This window comes from Pseudophryne corroboree, chromosome 7 (genome assembly GCF_028390025.1).
Source record: "Pseudophryne corroboree isolate aPseCor3 chromosome 7, aPseCor3.hap2, whole genome shotgun sequence".
Lineage (NCBI taxonomy): Eukaryota > Metazoa > Chordata > Amphibia > Anura > Myobatrachidae > Pseudophryne > Pseudophryne corroboree.
The window spans coordinates 290,881,642-290,901,396 of record NC_086450.1 but is presented as its reverse complement, the minus strand read 5'-3'; the positions used below and the strand labels follow the sequence as shown (position 1 = coordinate 290,901,396).

The window sequence follows — 19,755 nt, the reverse complement described above, 5'->3', positions numbered from 1 at the left end:
CATTAACAAGTTAATCTATATAAAGTGTTCCCCAGAGAGACACAAAAAACAGTCTACTTTTTGCTTCTCTGCAAAAAAACCCATTCAATAGATATTGTGTCTCAGGGATAAAAGCTGGACTTTGAGGAGATGCCCCCTCACCGACGGCCCTCCCGGCTTCCCCCCACGAGAGGGAAACAGTGTTAACTGCAATTCACAAATTGTATCTTCAACAGGTGGTGGTCAAGGATCACCTCCTTCAACAAGGAGGGGGTTATTATTCGACCATGTTGTAGTCCCGAAACCGGACGGTTCGGTCAGACCCATATTGAATTTAAAATCCCTGAACATATACCTGAAAAGGTTCAAGATGGAATCGCTAAGAGCGGTCATTGCAAGCCTGAAAGGGGGAGATTTTATGGTGACTCTGGACATAAAGGATGCATACCTTCATGTCCCCATTTATCCACCTCATCAGGCGTACCTCAGAATTGCGGTACGGGATTGTCATTACCAATTTCAGACGTTGCCGTTTGGTCTCTCCACGGCCCCGAGAATATTCACCAAGGTTATGGCGGAAATGATGGTGCTCCTGCGGAAGCAAGGTGTCACTATTATCCCGTACTTGGACGATCTCCTCATAAAAGCGAGATCAAGAGAGCAGTTGCTGAACAGCGTATCACTTTCTCTGGAAGTGTAACGGCAACACGGCTGGATTCTATATATTCCAAAGTCGCAGTTGGTTCCTACAGCTCCTCTGCCTCTCCTAGGCATGATCCTAGACACAGACCAGAAAAGGGTTTATCTCCCGATAGAGAGAGCTCAGGAGCTCATGACACTGGTCAGGAATCTATTAAAACCAAAACAGGTGTCAGTGCATCACTGCACTCGAGTCCTGGGAAGGATGGTGGCATCATACGAGGCCATTCCCTTCGGCAGGTTCCATGCGAGGACCTTACAATGGGACTTACTGGACAAGTGGTCCAGATCACATCTTCAGATGCATCGGTTAATCACCCTGTCCCCCAGGGCCAGGGTGTCTCTCCTGTGGTGGCTGCAGAGTGCTCACCTTCTTGAAGGTCGCAGATTCGGCATTCAGGATTGGGTCCTGGTGACCACGGATGCAAGCCTCCGAGGGTGGGGGGCAGTCACACAGGGAAGAAATTTCCAAGGGCTGTGGTCAAGTCAGGAGACTTGCCTTAACATCAACATCCTGGAACTAAGGGCCATATACAACGCCCTACATCAAGCGGAGTCCCTGCTTCGCGACCAACCGGTTCTGATTCAGTCAGACAACATCACCGCAGTGGCTCATGTAAACCGCCAAGGCGGCACAAGGAGCAGGGTGGCGATGGTAGAAGCCACCAGAATTCTTCGCTGGGCGGAGAATCACGTAAGCGCACTGTCAGCAGTGTTCATTCCGGGAGTGGACAACTGGGAAGCAGACTTCCTCAGCAGGCACGACCTCCACCCGGGAGAGTGGGGACTTCATCAAGAAGTCTTCACGCAGATTGCAAGTCGGTGGGAACTGCCACAGGTGGACATGATGGCATCCCGCCTCAACAAAAAGCTGCAGAGATATTGCGCCAGGTCAAGAGACCCTCAGGCGATAGCTGTGGACGCACTGGTGACACCATGGGTGTTCCAGTCGGTCTATGTATTTCCTCCTCTTCCTCGCATACTCAAGGTGCTGAGAATCATAAGAAAAAGAGGAGTGAGAACAATACTCATTGTTCCGGATTGGCCAAGAAGGCCTTGGTATCCAGATCTGCAAGAAATGCTCACAGAGGACCCGTGGCCTCTGCCTCTAAGACAGGACTTGTGCAACAGGGGCCCTGTCTGTTCCAAGACTTACCGCGGCTGCGTTTGACGGCATATCGGTTGAACACTGGATCCTAGCAGAAAAAGGCATTCCGGATGAGGTCATTCCTACGCTGATAGAGGCTAGGAAGGATGTGACGGCTCAACATTATCACCGTTTATGGCGAAAAATAAGAATTTACTTACCGATAATTCTATTTCTCATAGTCCGTAGTGGATGCTGGGGACTCCGAAAGGACCATGGGGAACAGCGGCTCCGCAGGAGACTGGGCACAAAAGTAAAAGCTTTAGGACTACCTGGTGTGCACTGGCTCCTCCCCCTATGACCCTCCTCCAAGCCTCAGTTAGGATACTGTGCCCGGACGAGCGTACACAATAAGGAAGGATTTTGAATCCCGGGTAAGACTCATACCAGCCACACCAATCACACCGTACAACTTGTGATCTGAACCCAGTTAACAGCATGATAACAGAGGAGCCTCTGAAAAGATGGCTCACAACAATAATAACCCGATTTTTGTAACAATAATTATGTACAAGTATTGCAGACAATCCGCACTTGGGATGGGCGCCCAGCATCCACTACGGACTATGAGAAATAGAATTATCGGTATGTAAATTCTTATTTTCTCTGACGTCCTAGTGGATGCTGGGGACTCCGAAAGGACCATGGGGATTATACCAAAGCTCCCAAACGGGCGGGAGAGTGCGGATGACTCTGCAGCACCGAATGAGAGAACTCCAGGTCCTCCTCAGCCAGGGTATCAAATTTGTAGAATTTAGCAAACGTGTTTGCCCCTGACCAAGTAGCTGCTCGGCAAAGTTGTAAAGCCGAGACCCCTCGGGCAGCCGCCCAAGATGAGCCCACTTTCCTTGTGGAATGGGCTTTTACAGATTTTGGCTGTGGCAGGCCTGCCACAGAATGTGCAAGCTGAATTGTACTACAAATCCAACGAGCAATAGTCTGCTTAGAAGCAGGAGCACCCAGCTTGTTGGGTGCATACAGGATAAACAGTGAGTCAGATTTTCTGACTCCAGCCGTCCTGGAAACATATATTTTCAGGGCCCTGACAACGTCCAGCAACTTGGAATCCTCCAAGTCCCTAGTAGCCGCAGGCACCACAATAGGCTGGTTTAAGTGAAATGCTGAAACCACCTTAGGGAGAAATTGAGGACGAGTCCTCAATTCTGCCCTGTCCGTATGAAAAATTAGGTAAGGGCTTTTATAGGATAAAGCCGCCAATTCTGAAACACGCCTGGCTGAAGCCAGGGCTAACAGCATTACCACTTTCCATGTGAGATATTTTAAGTCCACAGTGGTGAGTGGTTCAAACCAATGTGATTTTAGGAACCCCAAAACTACATTTAGATCCCAAGGTGCCACTGGAGGCACAAAAGGAGGCTGTATATGCAGTACTCCCTTGACAAACGTCTGAACTTCAGGAACTGAAGCTAGTTCTTTTTGGAAGAATATTGACAGGGCCGAAATTTGAACCTTAATGGACCCTAATTTTAGGCCCATAGACAGTCCTGTTTGCAGGAAATGCAGGAAACGACCCAGTTGAAATTCCTCTGTAGGGGCCTTCCTGGCCTCACACCACGCAACATATTTCCGCCAAATACGGTGATAATGTTGCACAGTTACATCCTTCCTGGCTTTGATCAGGGTAGGGATGACTTCATCTGGAATGCCTTTTTCCTTCAGGATCCGGCGTTCAACCGCCATGCCGTCCAAACGCAGCCACGGTAAGTCTTGGAACAGACATGGTCCCTGCTGGAGCAGGTCCTTTCTTAGAGGTAGAGGCCACGGGTCTTCCGTGAGCATCTCTTGAAGTTCCGGGTACCAAGTCCTTCTTGGCCAATCCGGAGCCACGAGTATAGTCCTTACTCCTCTCCTTCTTATGATTCTCAGTACCTTGGGTATGAGAGGCAGAGGAGGGAACACATACACTGACTGGTACACCCACGGTGTTACCAGAGCGTCCACAGCTATTGCCTGAGGGTCCCTTGACCTGGCGCAATATCTGTCCAGTTTTTTGGTGAGGCGGGACGCCATCATGTCCACCTTTTGGTTTTTCCAAACGGTTCACAATCATGTGGAAGACTTCTGGGTGAAGTCCCCACTCCCCCGGGTGGAGGTCGTGTCTGCTGAGGAAGTCTGCTTCCCAGTTGTCCACTCCCGGAATGAACACTGCTGACAGTGCTATCACATGATTTTCCGCCCAGCGAAGAATCCTTGCAACTTCCGTCATTGCCCTCCTGCTTCTTGTGCCGCCCTGTCTGTTTACGTGGGCGACTGCCGTGATGTTGTCCGACTGGATCAACACTGGCTGACCCTGAAGCAGAGGCCTTGCCTGACTTAGGGCATTGTAAATGGCCCTTAGTTCCAGGATATTTATGTGAAGTGACGTTTCCATGCTTGACCACAAGCCCTGGAAATTTCTTCCCTGTGTGACTGCTCCCCAGCCTCTCAGGCTGGCATCCGTGGTCACCAGGACCCAGTCCTGAATGCCGAATCTGCGGCCCTCTAGAAGATGAGCACTCTGTAACCACCACAGGAGAGACACCCTTGTCCTTGGAGACAGGGTTATCCGCTGATGCATTTGAAGATGCGATCCGGACCATTTGTCCAGCAGATCCCACTGAAAAGTTCTTGCGTGGAATCTGCCGAATGGAATCGCTTCGTAAGAAGCCACCATTTTTCCCAGGACCCTTGTGCATTGATGCACTGACACTTGGCCTGGTTTTAGGAGGTTCCTGACTAGGTCGGATAACTCCCTGACTTTCTCCTCCGGGAGAAACACCTTTTTCTGTACTGTGTCCAGAATCATCCCTAGGAACAGCAGACGTGTCGTCGGAATCAGCTGCGATTTTGGAATATTTAGAATCCATCCGTGCTGTCGTAGTACTACTTGAGATAGTGCTACTCCGACCTCTAACTGTTCTCTGGACCTTGCCCTTATCAGGAGATCGTCCAAGTAAGGGATAATTAAGACGCCTTTTCTTCGAAGAAGAATCATCATTTCGGCCATTACCTTGGTAAAGACCCGGGGTGCCGTGGACAATCCAAACGGCAGCGTCTGAAACTGATAGTGACAGTTCTGTACCACAAACCTGAGGTACCCTTGGTGAGAAGGGCAAATTGGGACATGGAGGTAAGCATCCTTGATGTCCAGAGACACCATGTAGTCCCCTTCTTCCAGGTTCGCTATCACTGCTCTGAGTGATTCCATCTTGAATTTGAACCTTTGTATGTAAGTGTTCAAGGATTTCAGATTTAAAATAGGTCTCACCGAGCCGTCCGGCTTCGGTACCACAAACAGCGTGGAATAATACCCCTTTCCCTGTTGTAGGAGGGGTACCTTGATTATCACCTGCTGGGAATACAGCTTGTGAATGGCTTCCAATACTGCCTCCCTGTCGGGGGGAGACGTTGGTAAAGCAGACTTCAGGAACCGGCGAGGGGGAGACGTCTCGAATTCCAATTTGTACCCCTGAGATACTACCTGCAGGATCCAGGGGTCCACTTGCGAGTGAGCCCACTGCGCGCTGAAATTCTTGAGACGGGCCCCCACCGTGCCTGAGTCCGCTTGTAAGGCCCCAGCGTCATGCTGAGGACTTGGCAGAAGCGTGGGAGGGCTTCTGTTCGTGGGAAGAGGCTGTCTGCTGCAGTCTTTTTCCCCTTCCTCTGCCCCGGGGCAGATATGAGTGGCCTTTTGCCCGCTTGCCCTTATGGGGACGAAAGGACTGAGCCTGAAAAGACGGTGTCTTTTTCTGCTGAGAGGTGACCTGGGGTAAAAAGGTGGATTTCCCAGCCGTTGCCGTGGCCACCAGGTCCGATAGACCGACCCCAAATAACTCCTCCCCTTTATACGGCAATACTTCCATATGCCGTTTGGAATCCGCATCACCTGACCACTGTCGCGTCCATAACCCTCTTCTGGCAGAAATGGACAGCGCACTTACTCTTGATGCCAGAGTGCAAATATCCCTCTGTGCATCTCGCATATATAGAAATGCATCCTTTAAATGCTCTATAGTCAATAATATATTATCCCTGTCCAGGGTATCAATATTTTCAGTCAGGGAATCCGACCAAGCCACCCCAGCACTGCACATCCAGGCTGAGGCGATAGCTGGTCGCAGTATAATACCAGTATGTGTGTATATACTTTTTAGGATATTTTCCAGCTTCCTATCAGCTGGTTCCTTGAGGGCGGCCGTATCAGGAGACGGTAACGCCACTTGTTTTGATAAGCGTGTGAGCGCCTTATCTACCCTAGGGGGTGTTTCCCAACGTGCCCTAACCTCTGGCGGGGAAGGGTATAATGCCAATAATTTTTTAGAAATTAGCAGTTTTTTATCGGGGGAAACCCACGCTTCATCACACACCTCATTTAATTCATCTGATTCAGGAAAAACTACGGGTAGTTTTTTCACACCCCACATAATACCCTTTTTTGTGGTACTTGTAGTATCAGAAATGTTCAAAACCTCCTTCATTGCCGTGATCATGTAACGTGTGGCCCTACTGGAAAATACGTTTGTTTCCTCACCGTCGACACTGGAGTCAGTGTCTGTGTCGACCATCTGAGGTAACGGGCGCTTTAGAGCCCCTGACGGTGTTTGAGACGCCTGTACAGGTATTAACTGATTTGCCGGCTGTCTCATGTCGTCAACAGTCTTTTGTAAAGTGCTGACACTGTCACGTAATTCCTTCCATAAGACCATCCAGTCAGGTGTCGACTCCCTAGGGGGTGACATCACTAATACAGGCAATTGCTCCGCCTCCATACCATTTTCCTCCTCATACATGTCGACACAACGTACCGACACACAGCACACACACAGGGAATGCTCTGATAGAGGACAGGACCCCACTAGCCCTTTGGGGAGACAGAGGGAGAGTTTGCCAGCACACACCAGAGCGCTATATATATACAGGGATAACCTTATATAAGTGTTTCTCCCTGATATAGCTGCTGTATATATTTATCTGCCAAATTAGTGCCCCCCCTCTCTTGTTTTACCCTGTTTCTGTAGTGCAGGACTGCAGGGGAGAGTCAGGGAGCTTCCCTCCAACGGAGCTGTGAGGAAAAAATGGCGCCAGTGTGCTGAGGAGATAGGCTCCGCCCCCTTCTCGGCAGCCTTTCTCCCGCTTTTTTATGGAAAAATTGGCATGGGTTAAATGCATCCATATAGCCCAGGAGCTATATGTGATGTATTTTTTGCCATATAAGGTGTTTTTATTGCGTCTCAGGGCGCCCCCCCCAGCGCCCTGCACCCTCAGTGACCGGAGTGTGAAGTGTGCTGAGAGCAATGGCGCACAGCTGCGGTGCTGTGCGCTACCTTATTGAAGACAGGACGTCTTCTGCCGCCGATTTTCCGGACCTCTTCAGTCTTCTGGCTCTGTAAGGGGGCCGGCGGCGCGGCTCTGGGACCCATCCATGGCTGAGCCTGTGATCGTCCCTCTGGAGCTAATGTCTGGAGCTAATGTTCGCTTCTTCTCCCCTTAGTCCCTCGGTGCAGTGAGCCTGTTGCCAGCAGGTCTCACTGAAAATAAAAAACCTACTTAAAACTTTTACTCTAAGCAGCTCAGGAGAGCCCCTTAGTATGCACCCTTCTCGTTCGGGCACAAAAATCTAACTGAGGCTTGGAGGAGGGTCATAGGGGGAGGAGCCAGTGCACACCAGGTAGTCCTAAAGCTTTTACTTTTGTGCCCAGTCTCCTGCGGAGCCGCTGTTCCCCATGGTCCTTTCGGAGTCCCCAGCATCCACTAGGACGTCAGAGAAATATATGTGGCTTGGTGTGAGGCCAGAAATGCCCCTACGGAGGAATTCCAGCTGGGCTGTTTCCTTCACTTCCTACAGTCGGGAGTGACTTTGGGCCTTCAATTGGGTTCCATTAAGGTTCAGATTTCGGCCTTATCCATTTTCTTTCAAAAAGAACTGGCTTCTCTGCCTGAAGTTCAGACGTTTGTAAAGGGAGTGCTGCATATTCAGCCCCCTTTTGTGCCTCCAGTGGCACCTTGGGATCTTAACGTGGTGTTGAGTTTCCTGAAATCACACTGGTTTGAACCACTCAGAACGGTGGAAGTAAAATATCTCACGTGGAAGGTGGTCATGCTATTAGCCTTGGCTTCAGCTAGGCGTGTGTCAGAATTGGCGGCTTTGTCACATAAAAGCCCTTTATCTGGTTTTCCATGCGGATAGAGCAGAATTGTGGACCCGCCCACAATTTCTGCCGAAAGTGGTTTCATCCTTTCATATAAACCAACCTATTGTGGTGCCTAGTGTTCCTTCTAGGCTGTTTTAGCAGGGTGCTGCACCCTGCCCATTTTTGAAATGTGAAAAGGCACCCTGCCCTTTTTCAGTGCACCCTGCAGGATCATAAATCGCCCCCTTGTATACAGAATGCAACAGTCAGAGTGCATGTTACAATGTAGTTGTCTACTCCTTGCCCACTTCTGAAATTGGAAACAATTTCTATCCTTAATGAAATGGATGGCAGAGGAGGCACTGTAAATGGCATCACTGCTGTGGCTGCCTGCATAACACAGCACTCTGATATAGAGGGAAAGACCAGGGTAAGCAGTGATCATGTGCTGCTTTCACTATTTCCTTAGTAGAAGAACAGACTTTTATTTTGTACCTATACTGTATATTTTAACTCTCTGCTTAACTTTTCTGTTTTCTAACGCATAAGGATTATAACTACTTCAGCAGTGGAGGAAACATTTATTATTATCTTATTATGTATATACTGTAGCCGTTCTTTCAAGAAGACTGGACAAATATAGTATTTTTCTCAGTACAGATGTTGGGTGTTACATGGGTGCCGTATATGTAAATGATACATTAAGGGGAAAATATATGTATAAAAACTCTAAACATATGCGCTATGCTTTGTTCACAGAGTCACATCAAAAATGTGCCCTTCATAATGAAAATGTGCCCTCCTCAATGATCAGCATCCTGCCCTAAAAAAATCCTAGAATGACAACTAGGTGCCTGTGGCTACTACTGACTTGGAGGATTCCGAGTCACTGGATGTGGTCAGGGCTTTGAAGGTTTATGTAGCCAGAACGGCTAAGGTCAGGAAAACAGAATCTTTGTTTATCCTGTATGCTTCCAACAAGCTTGGGGCGCCTGCTTCAAAGCAAACTATTGCTCGCTGGATCTCTAACACGATTCAGCAGGCTCATTCTGCGGCTGGGTTGCCGCTGCCTAAATCAGTTAAGGCCCATTCCACAAGGAAGGTGGGCTCTTCTTGGGCGGCTGCCCGAGGGGTCTCTGCATTACAGCTTTGCCGAGCGGTTACTTGGTCAGTGTCACGATCCGGGTATCTGGACGCCATTACTTACCCTTCAGATGCCTCCTAAGGCTGGCTCAGCGTTCCAGGACCGGATCCCATCTGTTATACTGATGTCCACATTCCTGCCTCCTCTCCTGTCACTCTGAGACGCGGTCACCGCAACACCTGTTACATCCGGAATGGCGTCTCCCGCGGCCTCCGCCGCTGTTCCTGAGTTTCTACATGCAGAATGTCAGAGTGGTGATTACGTCAGCCGCGGCCTCCGCTGTGCCCGCGTGGTTAAATGTGCACTTATCAGTCTGGCGTCTCCTGTGGCCGGCGCCGCCATTACTGTTTTAATTCCCACATGGATTACAAACCAAACTTCCCTCCAAGTGTCTGCATGGGCGCAGCCATCTTGGATTCTGTCATCTGTTCATTTCCACCAATCTGCTGGTTGCAATGTTAATCTGCATAATTGCCTAGCCAATCCCTTCCTTGCTGCAGGTATAAGTAATCTGTGCCTGAGCAAGGAAGGCGTCAGTGCTTTGGTTGTCAAACCTAGTTCCAGTTTGTCTCTCTCCTGTGGTTGTTTTCCAGGTTCCAGCTCCTATCTCCACACTTCCACTAAAGAGACCCGCACCAGCATTCCACCTGCGGTGTAGCCTGACTCTCCTATCCATTTGGATTCATCTGCTTCCAGCTACAGATCCACCTGCTTTCAGCATCCAGCTTCCAGCAGAGGTCAGCTCTTCTTAAAGTGCCGGTATCCTTTTCTGCAGATTATCATTTATCACCGGCATTATTATTTCACCGCTCTCAAGCTCCAAACATCACTTCATATTTCATCGCTCTCAAGCTACATTTATTATTTAACTGGTTCCAGCCAGTATCCACTCCGCGCCAACATCAGTCTGGTTTCAGCCAGTACCCACAGCAGCCGTTTTATCCACAGCAGCCCAGCTTTTCCTGGAACACCAGCTGGTACGATCCTGGGCTATCTCCATTGCTACAGTCGGGTCTGGTAAGGACTTTCCAACTAGAAGATAAGAACTATCTCACACTACCAGAGCCCGGTGGCCCTTGCCATCCTGTAGTACCCAGGAACTGTATTTATCCTCTGTTGATTTTTATGTTTTCTTTTTACTGCTGCTGTGTTACGGAGTTTGTCATAAATAAACATCATTGACTTTTCCCCTGGTTGTCGTGGTCACGCCTTCGGGCAGTTCTTCTACATGTTACTTACATGTCTAGGGGTCTGATACAACCTCCCAGGTTCCGTTACATCTCAGCCCCTACAACTGAGGCTGCCTCCCGTCAGCTCAGGCCCTCAGTTGTGACAGTCAGGTTCAAACACCTTTGCAAAGTTCTACAAGTTTGATACCCTGGCTGAGGAGGACCTTGTGTTTGCTCATTCGGTGCTGCAGAGTCATCCGCACTCTCCCGCCCGTTTGGGAGCTTTGGTATAATCCCCATGGTCCTTACGGAGTCCCCAGCATCCACTAGGACGTTAGAGAAAATAAGATTTTACTTACCGGTAATTCTATTTCTCGTAGTCCGTAGTGGATGCTGGGCGCCCGTCCCAAGTGCGGACTTCTTCTGCAATGCTTGTATATAGTTATTGCTTAAATAAGGGTTATGTTATAGTTGCATCAGGGTTTATCTGATGCTCTGTGATTGTTCATACTGTTAACTGGGTAAAGTTATCACAAGTTATACGGTGTGATTGGTGTGGCTGGTATGAGTCTTACCCTGGATTCCCAAAATCCTTTCCTTGTACTGTCAGCTCTTCTGGGCACAGTTTCTCTAACTGAGGTCTGGAGGAGGGACATAGAGGGAGGAGCCAGAGCACACCAGAATCTAAATTCTTTCTTAAAGTGCCCATGTCTCCTGCGGAGCCCGTCTATTCCCCATGGTCCTTACGAAGTCCCCAACATCCACTACGGACTACGAGAAATAGATTTACCGGTAAGTAAAATCTTATTTTTTTATTTTATTTTTATAGTCTTAATATTTTTTTGAGCGACCTCTCTAAAAAGCGTCTTATACGTACCTTAGAAAGAGTCGCTCCAACAACTGTCCGCCGGGTTGTGACAACACTTACCCACGTGTACAGTGCTGTGTCGGCAGGAGTCTGTGTAGGATGTACTAGCAGCAGACGTTACCAGGCTGTGGCCGGAGCATGGGGAGAAGGTAAGGCATCGGTTCTGCTTAGTAGGGGAAACACAAGACACAGTTGCACAGTTTTGGGTGCACCGGCGCTAGGCCTCAGGGATCATAGGCTCCAGGGGTAGTATGAGGCCACGATCCCTAGGGTTGATGTCAGCAGTGGGGTGCAAGATGCTCCCTTGGTCACCCCTCCTCCCGGTTCATGACCACGCCATGAACTGAGTTCCCGCTTCCATCTGAGATGCTGAGTATCTAAGAGGACCCAGTTGCAGAATAGGCAGCTGTATGACTGGTGCGTCTGTGTTCACTGTAAGTTCACGGGGTGATTGTGTACACTAATAATGTCTGGATCCACTCAGTGTTCACTAACGTATTGCTCGATCCTGGAAGCGTTCGAGTAGTTGGATAAGTGCCTGATGCATAGGAGTCTGTAAACTATTGCTGCTGTTTTCTTTCTCTGTGCGACTGAATACGTTGAAACTCCTCTATAATGTGATGCAGTAATATGTTTTTCCTACATACTTGAAATATATTTGTAGTTGATTATGTGCTCATATTGCTGCTTATACTAATATATAACCTGTAACTGATTACTAGTGTGATTGCCAGTTTCTGTGTATTCCGATCCTCAATGCTTGTGCAAAGCAGGGAGGGATCAGATTGTATGTCACTTTAACAAATTTTAAAGTGATTGCAGTCACAATTTGTGTAGTTAACACTGTACATGTGTGTGATTTATTTATCATGTCTAGGAGAGGCAAGGATGAGGAGGATACTCTCCATATCAACACCAACACTCATGCCATATTTGTCTTGCAAAGCTTGGTTAACCTTTCAAGATCTGGTTCAAAATGGATTATGTGCAAATTGTTTTTGCTTTCACCAAAGACTCTTGAATAATCTGAGGCATTCACAGGTTCAAGGTTAACCCCCATGGGCTACCTTTGCACAGACATTATCCAGTATCGCTGAGCAGATAATGCCAGCTCCTATACCAGGGATAGGTTACCCTGTTAAACCTTACATGCAACATTCCACCTAGGGTTATCACTTCCAGTACAGGAATCGGCAGCCTCTCAACAGAAACAGGTTGAAAGGCCGGTGGTAAGTAAAACAAATAAACATGAAACAACATCTTCACAGTCTACACGTTTCAGATGAGGACTCATCGAAGGATGAGGACTCATCGCACTCCGAGTCTGCATACAGAGACGAGGAGGAAGGCCTCAGCTCAGTGCACATTCCTGAGTTAAATAGTGCTATGAAAGGTATTCTGTCCTTAGAGGAGGCAGCAGAGCCTTTGTTAAAATCTAAGGCACCTGTGTTTAAACGTCCCAAAACAGTTAGAACTGAGTTTCCTGGGTCAGAACAGCTGACGGAAATTATGCAAGAGGCATGGGTTACACCCAGTAAGAAGTTTAGAATTACAAGGAAATGGAATTCTCATTATCCTCTTCCAGCTGGGGACTGTGTAAAAAGGGAGATGGCTCCCAAAGTAGATAACGCATGTCATCCGATTGGTGCGAAAATCTACACTACCTCTGCCTTTAACATCATTAAATGATGTCACGGATAGGAAAATAGATGGTTTTCTTAAAAATATTTTCTCCTTGTCTGGGGCAATCATAAGACTAGCCGTGGCTACAGCCTAAATGGCGAAAGCAGTGACAGACTGGGCTGATGCATTGGAGGAGGACCTTCAATGGCATCTAGAGAGCAAAAATCCCATATTGCACATATCAAACAGGCAGCTATTTTTATGGAAGAAACAGCCTTGGATATGGGTACAATTGCCTCTCAGGTAGCAGCTCGCAGAGTGGTTTGGCTACGTACATGGAAAGTTGACTCCAAGAAGGTTCTGGAATCTTTGCCTTTTAATGGAGATATTCTTTTTGGTAAAGAATTAACCAGTATTTTGGAGTCAGAAGCAGACTCCAAGAAAGGAAGTTTCCTTCCACACCCAAATCCAAGCCTAGATTTCCAGCTTATCGGCCCTTTCGGACTCATGGAAAAGCAAAAGGAAAGGGTTATGGCAATCCGTCTCAGTCTGACAAGTCTGGTAAGGCTAAAAAGCATTTGGCTACCAGATGGCCGGCTTCCAAATCAGAAAATAAGCCATCCCAGGGTGGGAGGCAGACTTCTTCAGTTTGCACAGATCTGGCAGCAGTCTTCCACAGATGCCTGGGTGCAAGAAGCGGTATCTCACGGTCATTCAGGTGCTTTCAAGAAACACCCTCTCCAAAGGTTTTTTTGCACCTGCCCGTCTTCAGTGGAAACGAAGGCCAGGGCTTTGAAAGAGGCAGTTCAGAAGTTGCTTCAGTCATGAGTAATAATTCCAGTTCCCCCTGCACAACGAGGACAAGGTTTTTATTCCAACCTCTTGTTAGTCCAGAAGCCAAATGGGTTGTACCAGCCCATACTCATTCTTAAAGTACTGAACAAGTACATTTGGGTGCCTCGGTTTCATATGGAGACTTTACGTTCCATTATTTTGGCCATGGAGCCGAGGATTTTATGGTATCCTTGGATATCCAAGATGCTTACAGTCATGTCCCTTTTAGCACTGTCTCATCGGCGCTATCTCGGGTTTGCTATCCTCCAGCAACATTTTCAGTTTCGGGCCCTACCATTTGGACTGGCCACAGCTTCCAGAGTGTTCACCAAAATTATGGTGGTAATGGCATCTTATCTCCGTCAGCAGGGGATAAGGATTTTTCTATACCTCTACGACTTATTAATCCTGGCACAATCTCAGGAATTGCTTCAGTGTCATCTGCAACAGACAATAGCTTGTTTGCAGAGACACGGTTGGCACATAAATTGGGCAAGTCGTCCTTGGTTCCGTCACAATGGCTGTGTTGGATCTGAATCTTCAGAGAGTAATTTTTACCTCTGAACAATATATCCAAAATTCAGTCATGGATTCAGGAGCTGCTACACAGTCAAAGGGTATCCATTCACGCAGCAATACGTGTGATAGGGTTGATGTTGTCAACATGGTGGACTATGCTCTGTTCCACTCGAGGCCTCTGCAACGTCTGATCCTTTCCAAATGGAATGATTTTCATCAGTTAATAAAACACAGACTATGGTCCTTCCTCTGGAAGAAAGGAAGTCATTAAACTGGTGGCTAAAGACATCCCATCTGGACAAGGGGCGACCATTTTAGATATCAGATTGGGAAATTCTAACAACGGATGCAAGCCTTCAGGGCTGGGGAGCGGTGTCAGGAAGGAGTTCCTTCCATGGCCAGTGGACCAAGGAAGAAAGTTGCCTGCCAATAAATATATTGGAACTTTAGGCCATACATTTGGCACTTATTCAAGCAAAGGACATCCTTCAGGAAAAGCCAGTCCAAATCCGTTCGGACAATGCAACGGCAGTAGCGTACCTCAACTATCAGGGAGGAACTTGCAGCCAAAACGCAATGGAGGAGGTAAGTTGCACATTAAAGTGGACAGAACTTCATCATCCAGCCTTGTCCGCAGTGTTCATTCCGGGAGTCCTAAACTGGAAAGCGGGTTTTCTCAGTCGACATTTATGCAAACTAATGGCCTTTACACCCCGAGGTCTTCCAAATTCTGGTAGACATGTGGGGGTTACCGGAGATGGATCTCATGGCATCTCGTCAGAATAACAAAGTTTCCGCATACGGGTCAAGAACAAAGGATCCCAAAGCGATCTTTGTGGATGCCCTGTCAGTGAGATGGGACTTTCGTCTGGCCTATGTGTTTTCACCAATCACCCTTTTACCCAGGGTGATGCGAAAGGAAAAGTAAGGAAGGTGCGCCGTGATACTAATAGCTCTGGCTTGGCCCAGAAGACATTGTTACACAGATCTGAAGAGGCTGTCGATTGATGCTCCATTCCTACTCCCTAAACGTCTAGATCTACTGTCTCGGTCCTTGCTATTACAAGCACCTGGATCGATTTGTCTTTGACGGCGTGGCTCTTGAGACTTCGATCCTGAAAGCAAGAGGATTCTCACAACAGGTAATTCAAACAATTCTCAGAGTAAGGAAACCTTCATCAGCTTGCATTTATCACCGAATATGGCAAGCCTATATTCAATGGTGCAGTGACCGGAAATTTGATCCTAGGTCTTTCAGAGTTTTCAGAGTCCTAGCATTCCTTCAGTCAGGAATGGACAAAGGTCTAAGGGTGGCTTCCTTGAGATTGCAGGTGTCAGCATTGACTGTAGGGTTCCAAAAGAAAATTTCTAACCTACAGGATGTGTGCATTTTTTTCCAGGGAATGCTGCACATTCAACCTCCTTTTGCTCCTCCTACAGTGCCTTGGGACTTAAGTTTAGTCCTAAAGGCCCTTCAAGTTGACCCATTTGAACCACTAAAATGAGTGGATTTTAAATGGTTGACAGCTAAAGTACTCTTTCTACTGGCTATTGCTTCAGCTTGAAGAATTTCAGATTTAGGGGCATTGTTATGTCGCCCTCCTTTTCTGACACTCTCTTCATTCTCTATGGATTTCACAAGAGAGGATAGCCTGCTGACAAGCAGACACTGGCGAGGTGGCTTCGAATGACTATTTCCGAAACATATTCTCAAGCTGATCTCCCTGTTCCGGCTAATGTCTCTGCTCAGTCTACTCGTAAGGTAGGTCCGTCATGAGCAGCACAACGTGGTGCTTCAGCAGAACAGATATGTAAGGCAGCCACATGGTCTTCCATTAACACATTCATTAGACATTATGCCTTTGATACCTTTGCCTCTCAGGACGCTGAATTCGGGCGAAGGATTCTCCTGTCCAATCAGGAGCGTCCCCACCACTAAATTGCTTTGGGACATCCCAATGTTATCCTGTGAATAACCTGTGGACCCTACAGTAGAAATAATCATCATGTTAGACTTACCGTTGATAACTCTATTTCTCCTAAGTCCACAGGATGCACCTGATTTGAGGATCCTTTCACTTACTAACCTCTTCCTTCTTGTACGGAAGGGTGTGCATGTGTGTTCTTCTAGCCTGATTAGGGCTCTCTATGATGCTCCTGCTTTGAGCTTTGGAAAACAACTGAATTGCCTGAGCCAGGAGGTGGGGATATAGGGACGTTGCATTCTGGGAGGCCAAAAGCTTTGATCGTTTGGTGCCAATCCGCTGTCGCTACCTCATATCCCAATGTTATCCTGTGGATCCTGTGGACTTAGGAGAAATAGAGTTATCAACGGTAAGTCTACCATAACGAAAAAAAATTTTTACATTTCCACTTGTTCATTAACATTGATGTTTTGTTTGTTTTATTTCTTCTCCTAGGTCACTAGTAGAAAATATCCCAACCTGAAGGAAGTTGATGATGTTTTGGGAGGCTCTGCTGCATGGGAAAATGTAGACTCAACAGCTGGTAAGTAACTTTTATGTTCATATGTCATTTCATATTTTTCATTATGCATAAATAATTGTTATTCATCAGCTCTTGATTAGATATCTACCCTGGAGATGCTTAAGATTTTTGTCCTTAATTGTTGCCTTGATCCTTGTAGAATGTGTTCTGACTACAACTGAAAGTCACTTATACCACTTTGCTGTACAAACGGTATGGTCATTTAGCCAACTTCCATTTGTCTCCTTGAAAACTTATGAACTTTTTACAGAGCATATGAAGTTTTTCTGAAACTCAAATTCGGTATTATTTAAGTACTGTAAGACTTTTTGGACTCTTTGTAGCTGACTTAAGACCCTTCATGACAAACTGATGAAACCTTAATATTTATTCATTAGTGAATTAAAGGAGCGATCGCCGGTTGCAAATAGTCAATGCCTGGAGTTCCATGCAGAAAGCCATCTTGCAGCATGCTGCACCGCAGCAAAGAGGAGCATGGATTCATCTGTACCCCTTTCACAGTAAGGCTCTGGTCCTGTATATTGCCGTGGCAAGCGAGGGCAACCAGTTTCCAGTGTGAAAGGCTCGACCCAGGTGTGCCGGGTCGCAACCTGGGTTATTTCCAGGACTTACCTGAAGAGGCTGCAGTGTGAAAGGTGTGATCCAGGTTATTCAACCTTTTTCTTTGAGAGCCAAAAAAAAGTCCACTTATAATCACTCACACATTCTGCAGGGCAGACACGGGTTCAGTGTGAAAAAATGGGTCCTACTGTAGGTGCAGTGTGAAGAGCTATAACACTGTTTGAAATTATGTTCAGTATCTCAGTTCGGAGCCAGGGCTTTAGTGTGAAATGGGTATGAGGGTGCTCCATTGTACTTCAATATGTAGAAATCACCAATGAGTGAGATTTTAGAGAAGAGATAGTAAAAATAGCCTAATAAAGAGGAAATGTTCTATAGAAGTAAAGTATATATTCAAGTACTGGTTTTCAAACCTGTAATTTGCCAACTGTTTATCTAGTGTATAAAGACTAAACACCCGCTAGATCCTTTTTGATCAATGACTGAAGAGGAAATCAACCGATTTTTCCTTACCCGTGACAGAAGCTACAGTATGTCTGATCAGGAATTGGTCACTTGTAGTTGACTTTTTAAAGTGTCAAGGTGGCTTTTACCTCTGTTTCAAACTGACCCAGGAAATGCCTAGTTTTTTACAATCCACTAATGCATCTAGTACCATTTGCACAATGCAACTTACCCCACACTCTGTTATACTGCTGCAGGGTCTTGATGCACTGACATAAATAATTTAGCTTCATATTAGTTTCATGGTCATTCAATAAAGAGTTGTAAGTCATGGCTTGGAGCTGATTTGGAGAGGACCAAGCACTAGCACAAGCTGACTCTGCGTTTCGCGTGAAAAGTCCGTTATCGCCGCTTATTGAATACCCCCCATAGAGTGTTTTGCACATTATGGATTAGATCATCAAGGCTCCATCCCCATGTAAACACAGAGAACCAAGGCAGGTCAACGTGGCGACGTATGTGACATATCTAATTGTAAAGAGCAACGGAATATGCTGCGCTATATAAGAAACTGCTAATAAATAAATAAATATGTCCCTGTGCCTGATCTTACTGCGGCTTCCAGTAAGCTAGCTTCTATACATTTTTCAAGACCTTGGTTCATCTTCATTAACTAGCAACTGTGGTAAGAAGGCTCTATCCGCATCTCCATTCTCTTATGAGAATACTGTTGTATAAAAGAAAACATGACGCAGTTCATTGAGGCTATAAAAGAGGTAGCCATATTGCAGAAATGGTCAATATAATTGCGTTACAATGTGTCGGTTCTCCTTCTGTGGCCTAGGGGGATTCAGCATAAGTTCCTAGTCCGTTCTGGGGACAGCTTTACTTTGCAATGCAAGCTTTACTTGGCAATGCAAGTGGTCTGCTGTTAACATTGGAAAAATCCTTTCCTTACCCCTTTTAAATGGGCTTTCCTAGTAGGCACATATAGCTATTTGAAGAAGAAGCTATTTGTTAGGGAAACCCCTCATTCTCAATGTGTTTATCCTCTGTTTTTAAAAGTACCAGAAACTTACCGCTACGGACATATATCCGTGCTAATCTTACTCCCCTCATTTCTCCTCTTCATACTGCCTTCCTCTCTTTTATAATGCCGTGCTTATTGCCACTAGGCATATTTTCAGCACAAACCTATATTAAATGTTTTAATTATGCACTAGTCTAAACATTCAGTATCATGGTTTTAAAAAATAAACTTCTTTCAGGCTCTGTCTGTTAAGGTAGAAATTATGAGCCAGCAACGTCAAATTAATATGGAACAGCAAAACAACAAGAGTAAGGCAAGCACTTTTGGCAGGGACTCCTGTTGCAGGGAAACTGAAACGCTGCCTCTTTCAGTGCTATAACACTGGCACAAATGTAAACCAACTACTGGCTTGGCAGGCACTTTGATACACCTAACAGTGGGTAGATACAGAGAATGACCTTTTGAGTGAAAGCACTCTACAATGTTTTCCTTGGTTAAAACAACGATTCAGGCCAAACTTTCCACTGTTGTATTACACACTAGTGACAAGAGTAACAAGAATCTCTGTTTGACAACCCACAACTCCCCGTTATTTCCCAAGGACAAAGTCACAACATTGCAGCTGTTTGGAAGGCTGCTGGACCAACCTGCTTCCATCACATTATAGTGGACTTTGGGGGTCATTCCGAGTTGATCGCTAGCTGCTTTCGTTCGATGTGCAGCGATGAGGCAAAAAAATTGGCACTTCTGCGCATGCAGCGCAATGCGCACGCGCCTCATACTATTACAACGAACAATGTATTTTAACACAGGGTCTAGCGAAGCTTTTCAGTCGCACTGCTGGCCGCTGAGTGATTGACAGGAAGAGGGCGTTTCTAGGTGTCAACTGACCGTTTTCAGGGAGTATTCTGAAAAACGCAGGCATGCCAGGAATAACGCAGGCGTGGCTGGGCGAACGCAGGACGTGTTCGTGACGTCAAAACAGAAACTGAATAGTCTGAAGTGATCGCAAGCGTTGAATAGGTATTGAGCTACTCTAAAACTACACAAAAAAAGTTTGCCGCCGCTGTGCAATCCTTTCGTTAGCACTTCTGCTAAG

At 46.7% G+C, this 19,755-nt stretch overlaps 1 protein-coding gene across 1 annotated transcript in view; it reads left to right on the top strand.

The window, feature by feature from the left end:
- The window catches only part of POLR3K (RNA polymerase III subunit K), a 58,848-nt gene that overhangs the window by 16,666 nt on the left and 22,427 nt on the right, over window positions 1-19,755 (top strand). The window contains exon 2 of the mRNA XM_063934222.1: window positions 16,534-16,621. Within this exon, the coding sequence (XP_063790292.1) occupies window positions 16,534-16,621 (88 nt within the window). The remainder of the gene's footprint in view (window positions 1-16,533; window positions 16,622-19,755) is intronic.